The sequence below is a fragment of the Orbicella faveolata genome, unplaced genomic scaffold (genome assembly GCF_042242905.1).
Source record: "Orbicella faveolata isolate gen_17 unplaced genomic scaffold, um_ofav_v1 contig_46, whole genome shotgun sequence".
Lineage (NCBI taxonomy): Eukaryota > Metazoa > Cnidaria > Anthozoa > Scleractinia > Merulinidae > Orbicella > Orbicella faveolata.
The window spans coordinates 18347501-18359670 of NW_028301576.1; the positions used below are offsets into that span (position 1 = coordinate 18347501).

Here is a 12170-nt window from a genome sequence, read left to right on the forward strand (position 1 = left end):
TATATTATCTGCTGGTGGTAGCCTTCAAAAGCTGGGGGGAGGGAAGGATGTAATGCACTGACACCTTCACTCAGCTAGACTTGAGTTTTCAGTGTCAAATAAAGTTGATATTGAATGTGTGGCTGGGCACTTAACTCAGTTGTTGAACATTGCTTGGAGAGGAGAGGCACATGCATGCCACGTCCATGCGTGACGGGCCAATCTCCTAGCCAGGGGGGGAGGGGGAGCTAGTCACGGAACTTGTGGCCGCTAGTACTGTCTTTGAGCTCTATGCGGGCATGTTTTTGCGAATACTTAACAATTATTAGCCGAAGCCCGAAGGCGAAGTGAACGTTGGTGAATATTTATGGAGACGAAGTCGAAGTAACTATTTACTGAGCCTGAGTCGAATAACTGTCTTAGTATAATTTTCTGGTGAATATCAAGAACTACAAAATAACGGACTAAAACAAGGAAGTATAGACGCGATTGTTCGTTTGTTTTCTCATATGCAGCCGCCGTAGTAAGTGAATCAATTTACTCACAGAGTCAAGCATTAAATCAAACAAGCAAAACTCTGCGAAAAAAAATTCATCCAGTATTTTTGTTATATCGTTGTTGTCTTCATTCACATTGTTGTACTCACCGTTTAAACACGAGTAGCTCCAGTTTGGAGAAAAATAATTTTCGGTCCCTCGATCTGACCTGCTGGAGCTCAACGAAACCACTGCGTTTACGATTCTTAGATGACTCGAATACCAGTTCTTTAAAACCTTTTTTTGTCTAAGGGCAACAATAGTCATTTTAGAAATGATGTCTTTCGGGTAAACGAAAATTTCATTCAGCAACTGTCCGCCATGTTTACTTACCGAGATGGGAAAGATGGCGTGCTTTGAAATCAAGCTTTGGAAATGTTATATTCACCGACCTCATCGCCTAGCGAGGTGAATATAGCGTCCAATTCTTATATCACCTGTAGAAATTATACTAAGGTATATTATTGACCAATCGTGAGGTTCGTATTTAGGAAATATTGGTTGAATTCTGGTTGAGTTTTGGCAAGTTTATGGACGAAGCTGCTGGCAAGGTCTATGAACTTGGAACATAACTTGTTACATAGCCTGGTGTTATGTAGGCTTGTTTGATTGCTGTGAAGCACGTACAAAGTTCCCATAAGTTAACTTTGGACCCAATTTTAAATTCATTGGCAGGGAAGATATATGTAATCAGCTCAAGCTCACCAGTAGTTCTTGTCAGGTCAACTTTGTCCCTGGACTGATACATATTAAACTTACTTGTCACAAAATATACTCGCTTATTGTTGATTTGGAACAGTTCCCAATCCGTCAATCATTACAAAAGACAGTTTGAAATCATCGTACTTCTTTCTCAGCAATGAGCTTCAATGTCCTTGGATAAAAATTTGTTTTAGACGTAGGTGAAAGTTATGATTTCACTTAAGATTTCTGTAAAACACCACACAGCTGTCAGACTACTTTAAGTATATCTCAGACCGGTTTCTAACATTTTCGTCCCCTACAATGTCTGCACGCCAGACTGTTTATTGTTAATTAAGTGAACTTTAGACCAGGAGGGATAGCTATAATTAGACATTTACATGTACTCTTTATGTATCAAAAACACTGTTAACAATTAGAAGTTTAAGCATTTAAACTGTGGTTAATGAGCTCTGTAGTCTACATCATAGCTGTCATCTAAGGTTGTCACCAGTTCTGTTATCTTCCTCCTATTAGCCATTGTGCAATAACTCTAGGTCAATGTCCAATGCAACCCAATAGTTTTACCATATGGGAAATCAACGACAAAGCTCGCAGTGATTTTCCACCATGCTCTCATGTGATTTCATCGTGCTACACCCATCCCAACTCCCTCAATCCCCAGTTGGTAAAATCCCATTGTTTTCCGACCCTGTCCCAGTTGTGAGCTAGTATTCAAGCTAGGCCGTTCTCCACTTTCCCTCCCTCCCTCCCTGTATTGGTAGCTTTGTCCTTTCCCATCTTTTTCCTCCATGTGGTTGTAATTACCTTTCGTGAGAAGGTGGCTTTCGCCTGCTGAACCTTCTCGGTTTCTTCACTACCACGTTCTATTTGTTATATTGTGTGTAAACCATAGCTGCTTAGTCAATAAAGGTTTTTTGGTGGCAGGGAAGTGCAACCTAGGCTGCACTTTGCCCCACAGTAAGTGCTGTGGCCACCCTTGGAAATAGGTCCGGATCTCTCCAAGATAGTGCCATCGTACCATCTGACCTACTGTCCTCCCAGGAGGGCACCCCCTCTTCTGGTCCCCTTAGTAACATAGGTTCCCCTAGAGACGTCGCTACTCTAGGGGAGATAGGCTCTGTCTTCCCTGCCACCCATGTTTTGCCACCATAATCAGTGTTTTGTTTCTGTTTCCTGTATCTACCCAGCAAAAGGGGAGGGGGGTTGCAATGTTGTTACCCATATAAATATCCTCGCTGGTACTGTTAGATCTGCCCCTCCCCCTGTGTGGGTGTGGCTTTAATAATTTATACTAAATTGCACACCAGCAGGGTCTCATTAACTCAGTCATTTAATTACACTGTAGCTAGAGTAATGCCCAGAGGGTACTTAGATTTAAGTTTCGAGGAGGTGTTAAGTACTTTTTAGCATTTGAATATTTTAGGGGGATTTTCTCTAGTGTTTTTTGCGGTTGGTGATATTCTTGTGGCAGGTAAAGCTTCAATGCATTTTTTTGGATTTTAAATTAGGGTTTCATTTGCTCCTCTCCATCCCTTGTAATCCAAAGCACCCCTGGGTCTCACGAGTGATTGATAATCAAGTGCCTGTGAGCCAAAAGCCTATTTTCTCTGAAAGTTTTTTTGTAAAATAAAACACACAAAGGAACTACAGGTTGAACTCTGAAAGACAGCTACAACGTACAATTGCTAAAAGTGCACACGCTGCCACACATACCTCCATGATAAGGCCATTGTTCAAAAACAAAGGGATCACTTAATATATTAGACACAAGAGAAGCGGCCATGACACTAGCAAAGACTTCTCACGGCTTATTTGCACAGCTATCTGCAAAATGCGACACACCCTTGACAACAACCCATTCTGATTTCAAATCATGGGCAGCGGTAAAAATTCCTAGAAGAAAAGAACAGACAAAGAAAGTAAGTACATGTAATGTGTGTGCAAACAGGTAGATGGCAGGTCACTGCCAAGTTTAAAATTAAGTCAGCGTAGGCATAGAATTTTTAGATAATTCTATTTAGATGGATTATCACAAGATATTGAGTATTTTAAGTCTTACCTAACGAATCGTATGCAACGATGCAACGTAAACAGTTCGACATTTCCAGTGCAAGCCCTTTAAACTGCGGAGTTCCACAAGGACTGGCAATAATTGGTCTTCTATTCTTTTTGATTCATATTAATGACTTACCAAATTGCTTGAGCTTAAGCTCCCCTAGAATGTATGCCGATGACACTAATATTACTTTTGCTGCATTTAACGTAATTGGTCTTGAGACCCAAATCAATGATGAACTGAAAAGCATTAATCTCTGGCTCAGAGGTAACAAGTTAAGTCTCAAACGAAATGACAAGACAATAAATATTTATGTAGACGTCGTCAAAATAAACCAAACAAATCATAGCAAAGTTCTCGAATTGAAGATAGATGAAAACCTATCCTGGAAAGAGCACATACATGCGCGCAAGGAAGGAAGGAAGGGAGGGAGGGAGGAAGGAAGCGAGGAAGGGAGGAAGGATGGAGGGAGGAACGAAGGAAAGAAGGAAGGAAGGAAGGAAGGAAGGAAAGAAGGAAGGAAGGAAGGGAGGGAGGAAGGGAGGGAGGAAGGGAGGGAGGAAGGGAGGAAGGGAGGAAGGATGGAGGGAGGGAGGAACGAAGGAAAGAAGGAAGGAAGGGAGGGAGGGAGGGAGGAAGGCAGGGAGGAAGGATGGAGGGAGGAAGGAAGGAAGGAAGGGAGGGAGGGAGGGAGGGAGGAAGGGATCGTTTCCCAAAATTTCTGTTCCCTATCACGTTTTGATCTGTAAGTATCAAAATACTTACAGTAAAAATGAAAGGTAAGTTGATGAAGTGAATCTTACTCTGTTGTTGGCGTGTATACTGGGTATGGGGTATACTACGGATATGGCCAGAGTTGATTAACAAATTTACTCAAACCCGCTATATACGCTTAAACCGGTATATACGCCAACAACAGAGAAAGATCATTGCAACAACTCATTAGCATGCAGTAGGCACATTTCACTCTGTACATGGCGTGTTTACCGGGTTTAGCGTATAAAGCGTATATGAGATGAATTAATTAACATCAACTACTACTACTACTACTACTAATAATAATAATAATTAATTTTATTTATTATTATTATTATTATTAGTAGTAGTAGTAGTAGTAGTAGTAGTTGATGTTAATTAATTCATCTCATATACGCTTTATACGCTAAACCCGGTAAACACGCCATGTACAGAGTGAAATGTGCCTACTGCATGCTAATGAGTTGTTGCAATGATCTTTCTCTGTTGTTGGCGTATATACCGGTTTAAGCGTATATAGCGGGTTTGAGTAAATTTGTTAATCAAGTCTGGCCATATCCGTAGTATACGCCATACCCAGTATACACGCCAACAACAGAGTAAGATTCACCTCATCAACTTATTATTGTTCATCACATCACATACGCATGAATACATTTGTTTAACTTTATCAGCTTTTTTCCGTTATTATTTTCAAAAGGAACTAACCACAAGAAATTTGTCAGAAATATCAAAGTTATTGATAGGTTACATAACGCTTATGTAATCTTTTCTTCATCAAATGTATTAAAGCATTAACTTGTTTTGGAGATTTGTATTGTGGAGTGTTTAGGTGAAAGCCATTATTTGTTTTTGAGCTCAACGAAAGAATTTAGAGAAAAAGAATATTGCAAAGCTATTGGTGGTGATCAAATGGAGTTCTCAATCTTTCACCTGTGATTTGCTCTGCTATTCTCTCCGGCGGGTTTGAGAATGAAAATTTGTTCATGTTTGTGACGGAACAGTATTTAAGGGTAGTCAGAACTTCAAACGGCTCAGTTCATGCTCATGTTCATGTGGCAAGATGAGCAAACCTTGCTCTCAGTTAAATAGCAAGGCAATAAGAGATAAGGCGGAGTGCGAGATAGTTGCGAGGGTTGAAAAGCTGTGTTCGGTTGTTGCTTTTAAGTGCGTTTGGCGGGTTAGCGACGCCGAAATAGAAAGAGCATGGAACTGGATATGCGAGAAACGCGACGAATGCGATTTAACCTTGTCAAAATTGGCGGAAATTTGCTTCTTTTTTTCGGCGATAAGTACGTCAACATTGGACAGCAAGAAGCGAAAAAGGCCACAATTGCAGGAGACCAGAGAGAGTGACGAATCGAATGACGAATCGCCCCTCAATGCGTCCCAGCTTTCATCGCCGGGAAAGCAAACATTCCCAGCCATATCTTACTGGGTGGCTTGCCAAACAAACAATGGCTCGGTCATTAATGCACTTAGAATCCAAAGAGCTGTCGCAAGTTGCGGTTTGGAATATTATGCATCAAGGGCGTCACGAAAGAAAAACTGCTGTCATAACCTGAATCAGCTGTGTCAAGTGTTTAAGGACCACAAAAACCTCTGCTTAATGCAACTAGTGGAGTCATCGTACCAGCATTGCCTCGGGTGAGTAGATTAATTTGACCAATTTATATTCTTTGAATTTCTGTTAAATTGCACGCTAATGAAAGTAAATATATAATAAACAAACATAAATAGTCAGAAAGGTAAAAAATGCTATTCATCATTGAAAAATCAAAGTAATCATGCTTCATTGCCCGGTGAAAAGAGACTGTTATTCGATTATCGATAATTGATCAATTTTTATCTTCTCATTTTCAAAACATCGCGAGTTTGATTTCAGCAGTTCACTTTCACAAAGTAATACCAGGGAGATATTGCATTGCCTTACGTAAGCAAAACCTTTTGTTTTGATTGGCAGGGCTCTGCAAGAGGAGCTTCATGGTGACTTCCACGAAGAATCCCAAGAGTCAGCGCCGACGGAAAATGTCGTTCGCCTTCGTGTCGTTCTTGAGAGTTTTCAAACGATGATGGCAGCATCCGTTTCGGAATTACGCCGAGCTGGTCTCGTGTTAGACACCTTTGGATTTGATAACAACCTGCAAAGTACATCGCAGACAGCACTACCAGATCCGCCGCACAAACCCCTATCCTGTCCAGTAACAGTCCTGTGCAACGATATACAAATTGTGATGAAAAAGCTGCAGTATGCTGTGTATCGCGGCGAGGTGTACAAACTGGCGGCCAAATCGCAGTTCACGTTCCAGTATCTGTGTACCATGAAAACGTTCCTCCACAGCCTAATGGGAAACGAAGCGTTCAAAGACCGTCTGGTCCAGCATATTCAACGTGTTCTGCCCATACTAAGCGAGCCAGAAAGCTCTTTCATACGCCAAATTAAGATTGACAGAGACCTGATCGAAGTACAAGACGGCTGGTTTTAGAGCTTTTCCTCTGGGTCGTTCGTCCAAGGGATTATCTCAGAATCTCAGGTGAGAAGAATACACTGGACTGTTTTAACATTTAAATAAGAAGATACAATCAAATTTTCAAACCCAATCTTTACGATCTGTAGCACTGTCTGATGTGCTTTTGTTTTGGCTCTTTTCAACAGAAGGGTCTCACAACTCCACGCGCGTTTGTGGACTACGACCGACTCAAGGACCCGGAGCCAAGATATTTTGAGGCAATCCTAAGGAACAGCCTAACAGAAGATGAAATTCGGCAGTTTTGTGCAGATTTCCTGGCGTTGTTCCGTCCCAAAGAACACAAACAGCCTGTGCTGTGTGCTATTGGCTCAGCTGACAGCGGAAAGACCAGCCTCTTCTCACCTGTTTTTCAGATCATTCCCCTGAGCCGAATTGCTCGCGTCACGAAGCAAAAGAGTTTCAACAAGGCTATGATCGACAACCTGACAGAGGTTATCTTCCTAGACGAGGCATATGCCACCCTGCTCGACATAGATGACTGGAAAATCATATGTCAAGGGGGCTTCACGTCGCACGACGCGAAGTGGAAAAAGGCTCAAGGTTTCCATTGCACTGCGACCATGTACATAACTTGCCAGGTGGAAATGGATTTTGGTGCAGCTCACAATCAAGCTATGGACAAACGCCTGCGCAAGTACCACTTCAAGAGTCTTCCTCGTGTCGAACCTGAAGCAAACAAGTGGCTGAGGAAACATGCTATGGATTGCATTGTGTGGGCGCACAATATCGTAGGAGACAGCCCGAGCAGTCAGGCCGGTACAATGCCCACTGTGCACGAAAGTGGTATGCCTGAGGAGGAGTTGCGCAACATTTTGAGCGTTTCTTTAATAGACGAAGAAGTCGACGAAACCGCCCAGGGCGATTGTAGACGAGAACAGAGTTGCGGCCTTCTGACAGAACCGCAATCCCGAGAAGAAAGCTCTGAAGAGGACGCCATTGAAGATGTCGGCGATTCCGATGAAGACGAGACCCTGACGACCTTGAAAGCTAGGCTGGCACAATGCTCACCTGGCTCTCTACGTCACCGCCAACTGAGCCACATGTTAGAAAGTCATCTCGCTGAAAAGGAAAGGCTGAAAAGGGTTGAAGAAAGGTGCTATAAGAAGAGGCAACACTTCTTACAAACGAGGGGAGTGTCGGTGGAGCACGTGTCGTTGCTCCCGCACGACCATAACGAGCCGCTGCCCACACCGATTCGAAGGGACCTCGCTGCCTTTCAAGAAGATCAGGAACAGGAAAGGATCAGAACAGCATTTGGGAAGCCGTGGCTTTTAGCTATGGAGAAGGAAATGGCTGAGCAAAGCGAAAGAATGGAAGATCCAAGAGACGAAGAAGAACGAAGAGTGATGCAAAGTCTCCTGGAAATCAATTGCGAAAAACTGCGCTGTTATCACGAGCGTCATGGAACGCTGAAACTACCGGCTGCCCTGGCAGAACGCAAGAGGCTCTGCCTTAGCAACGAGCTGGTAGACCGTTCTTGCGTGAATTTCATACGAGACCTGTTCTCTCCGCTGCCAGTGAGAGTCTTCCCACCCAGCCAGCGTCCAGCAAATCTGCCTGCCAGAAGCAGGAGCTCAGACGAAGACGACGAAGAATGTTGGTCGGCGGCACCAAAGACACCAATGTACATTCCGAATGACGACGTGGAAGCTATCTGTCCACCGTCCCCAGGCATTGCTCGAGCTCACAACCCTGTAGCAGCTACGTCAGTGAAGAGGCCGCACTTTCAAAGCCAGGCGTATCCATCCAAGAAGCAAATGACCCTGACTCGTTTTATGCAGACTAGTACGCAACCGTAGATTGGTAGTTTCATGGGCTTGTAATAAGACAGCTTGCGTGCGACTTATTCTTTCTATGTTCATATTTGCACATGTATTAGTGTGTGCATTGTTAAGGAATACCACGTTGCGCTTATGCTACGTTTGACTATTTTGCACACGATGTGAATTAAAGGAAAAATATTATGGCTATTAGTTACATTAAGAGATTATAGTTCTTGAAAGCACTGTGAACTAGACAGTCGTTATGCTACAGTGATATTGACAGTGGCGATAGGCCAGTTCCAAAAGAATATAACATGTTTGTTGAGTTTGCTGTCATCTGGAGACAGGAAGATGCATTTACAATAAAGCAATTGATTTTTGTCTGTTTTGTGTACAACAAACTCTGCTTACACCCATCAGCTTTGCATTGAAAGTCAGTGTCCACACTTTTCCAGTCTCTTTATCAAACTAGCGACATTTTCATTCCGGCCCTTTTCTTTAGAGAGTCCGCCGTTCTTCCGTCTTGAAATGCGAAATCGGAATCTCTCAAAATAGCTGTCCACTGTCCAAACCCGTGCTTAGCTATCCATTCCTTTAGAAAATCGTCCTCTTCTTTTGTGAATTTCAAAACACGACGAATGTTCCTCTGAGAGCGCAAGATTCTTTTAGGCAGGGCGTCCCTATTGGGGGAGGAGTTGATATTTTGCACTCTTCCAACTGAAGGCCCGGCGTCGGAAGTTGAATCTCCGAGTCTTGCGTGGACGTCCTCGTCCACCTCTGAACCCTTGGCACCTTGAAGTTTTTGCAGGCACTCGTGACCCTTCAAAGCAACTTCACGGGATCGCTGCTTTTGATAGTGAACTTTGGCAACAGCAGAGCTGTGTTTTTGGTCTTCCGACAAAATCCTCTGCTCTTCGCTAGTGAGCTCATTGAGGCTCTGCATTTCAACAATTTGGCGATAACGCGTGGGATGGATGTACTTTCCAATTGCATCGAACACCAGTTTGCTCATGATCTCCCCCAATTTACCATGTTGGCCCCCATTTCTGTTGACGAGAACGAAATCGCACTGGGGTTTAAGCAAAGGTCTGACGTTCGAGATGTAGCCATTGAGAACTTGCATGTTTGCATCGGTCAGAATCAAAGAATCAAATCCATACTTTCCAGCAGTCTTGAACGTTTTCTGATCAATGAATCCACCCTGTTCCTTAGCTGTAGCAATCATGTCCACCGTCAAATATTGATAAGTCATGGGACGCGACCCCTTCACTTTGATGAACAGATACATGGCAACGAATTTCGTGGCAAATGTCAAGTCTGAAGGGTTAACTTGAGTTGGACTCGATTTGCAAATCTTCACGGTATTCTCGTAGCGCGGCAGATGGAATTTCACCACCTCCAACAACTCCTCCATTGTTGCCCAATGGCCTCTCGCTTCTAGTGTTTCGATGTCTAAATCTTGTGTCCACTGCAATCTCATCATCTTAGCAACCGTCTTTCGCGCTCTTTTGAGGTACAGCTCTGTTGCAGAGAACTTTCGAAAGACTGCCTCTGATGCGCCATGCAGCTTTCTGAAGTCGATCATTTCAGAAATGGCATCTATGTAGCCTAAACGTCCACCATGTCCAAGCTTGCATTCGTCTTGTAAGTAGTCGATAAACTTGAACAACAAATTTGGAGAACACAGACTAAAGTCCACCACGTCAAAAGTCAACTCTTCCTCGTCTTCACAACAAAATCTAAGAAACTTAAAGCATCTTGTCACTATTTGTTGAGCTGCGCGATCTTTCTTGCAACCGCCACCACTTCCAGTCAACCATCTCGTGAATACTTCGCCAATGTCACACGACAATGAAAATGAGGGAAGTAACTTTCCGGCATGTTTTGTAGTCTCACTTGTTTGATCTTGAATTGTGTTCACCATTGGAACATTTCTTGCTACCTTTAGCGAATCTGTGATTTCTTTCGAATTGGGCTTTTCATCGAAATAAAAGAACCAACTGTGCTTGGTATTAACGTGTTTTCTGCACCCTCTTTGACTTTGAAATCCACCATGGTCACACTCTTGTATTGGGCAGTGATACAAGCTGTCGGTTTCATCCTTTTCCAAGTGAAGCCGTTTTGGTTTGGGTGATGCTCCATCGATATCCGACCAATTGACCTTGCACTTCTTGCTCATTTTTGCCTTTTGAAGAGCATTTGGCCAACACGATCTCCTTTAAATCTGACCCATAACCAAGGAGCCGATGACAAGCAAAGGAACTGCATATATGTTTGTATTTGCCAAGTCATGCCCTTACTTGCCCGCCCTCATTACTATTGTGCAAAATTCATGACAGTGACATGCAACCAAACTTGCCCAAGCAGGTCTGAGCGCGCCCTATTGTTTGCCTTACAAAGTACACCTCCATTTGGGAACAAAATAGGAATGCGCAGAGAAATGGTCCGAAATCTGGTCCCAAATGACCAATTTGGGAACAATGTGTTCCATTCACAGAGAGGAACTCGGAAGAAAAGGTCCTAAATTATCAATTTGGGAACAATATGTTCCATTTACAGATAGGAACTCGGAACAAAACAGTGCTATATTTCGTAATAAGTGGCCAATTTGGGAACGAACTGTTCCATTCACAGATGGGAATTCGGAACAAAACAGTCCTAAATGACCAACTTGAGAACAACGTGTTCCATCAACAGATAGAAACTCGGAACAAAACAGTCCTAAATGACTAATTTGGGAACAATTTGTTCCATCAACAGATAGAAACTGGAACAAAACAGTCCTAAATGACCAATTTGGGAACAATGTGTTCCATCAACAGATAGCAACTCGGAACAAAACAGTCCTAAATGACCAATTTGGGAACAATGTGTTCCATTCACAGAGAGGAACTCGGAAGAAAAGGTCCTAAATTATCAATTTGGGAACAATATGTTCCATTTACAGATAGGAACTCGCAACAAAACAGTCCTATATTTCGTAATAAGTGGCCAATTTGGGAACGAACTGTTCCATTCACAGATGGGAATTCGGAACAAAAATATCAATTTGGGAACGGTATGTTCCATTGGCAGATGAGAATTCGGAACAAAACAGTCCTAATTTACCAATTTGGGAACAATTTGTTCCATCAACAGATAGAACTCGGAACAAAACAGTCCTAAATGACCGATTTGGGAACAATGTGTTCCATTTACAGATAGGAACGCGGAACAAAACAGTCCTAAATGACCAATTTGGGAACAATGTGTTCCATTTACAGATAGAAACTCGGAACAAAACAGTCCTAAATGACCGATTTGGGAACAATGTGTTCCATTTACAGATAGGAACGCGGAACAAAACAGTCCTAAATGACCAATTTGGGAACAATGTGTTCCATCAACAGATAGCAACTCGGAACAAAACAGTCCTAAATGACCAATTTGGGAATAATGTGTTCCATTTACAGAGGGGACCTCGGAACAAAACAGTCCTAGTTTATCAATTTCGGAACAATGTGTTCCATGCACAGAAAGGAACTCGGAACAAAACAGTCTTAATTTATCAGTTTGAGAACAATATGTTCCATTTACAGTTGGGAACTCGGAACGAAATGTTCCTCTTTTACACTAGAGTGAACGTTTTGTTCCTACCATGCAAAAAATCTGGTCCTCTTATAGTCAATAGGAACACAAAAACGAGGAACAGTCGATACTTGAGGAACGTTCCTTTTGGAATATAGGAACAGCCAACAAAACTTAAAATCAGTGAAAAAACGAGGCAAAGACTAAAGAAAAACTCAAAAAAGCGTAAATCGAGCGCTTAGGTGAAAAGGAAACAATCTTTAAAAACTGGTGAAGT

The 12170-nt window shown here is 42.6% G+C and overlaps 1 protein-coding gene and 2 pseudogenes across 3 annotated transcripts in view; 1 reads left to right on the plus strand and 2 right to left on the minus strand.

Annotated features, from left to right (window-relative positions):
• Nucleotides 1-12170, minus strand: part of LOC110067405 (uncharacterized) — a 31811-nt pseudogene that overhangs the window by 18069 nt on the left and 1572 nt on the right. The window contains exon 2 of the transcript XR_016203585.1: nucleotides 2934-3113. The product of XR_016203585.1 is annotated as an uncharacterized LOC110067405 (transcript). The remainder of the gene's footprint in view (nucleotides 1-2933; nucleotides 3114-12170) is intronic.
• LOC149098734 (uncharacterized) lies at nucleotides 4468-8709 on the plus strand (annotated as a pseudogene). The gene is made up of 3 exons (XR_016203586.1): nucleotides 4468-5679; nucleotides 5996-6566; nucleotides 6689-8709. The product of XR_016203586.1 is annotated as an uncharacterized LOC149098734 (transcript).
• LOC149098735 (uncharacterized) lies at nucleotides 8607-11019 on the minus strand. Its single transcript, XM_089277324.1, has one exon. It carries the CDS (start codon nucleotides 10503-10505, stop codon nucleotides 8790-8792), a length of 1716 nt encoding a protein of 571 aa, XP_089133450.1. The 5' UTR covers nucleotides 10506-11019; the 3' UTR covers nucleotides 8607-8789.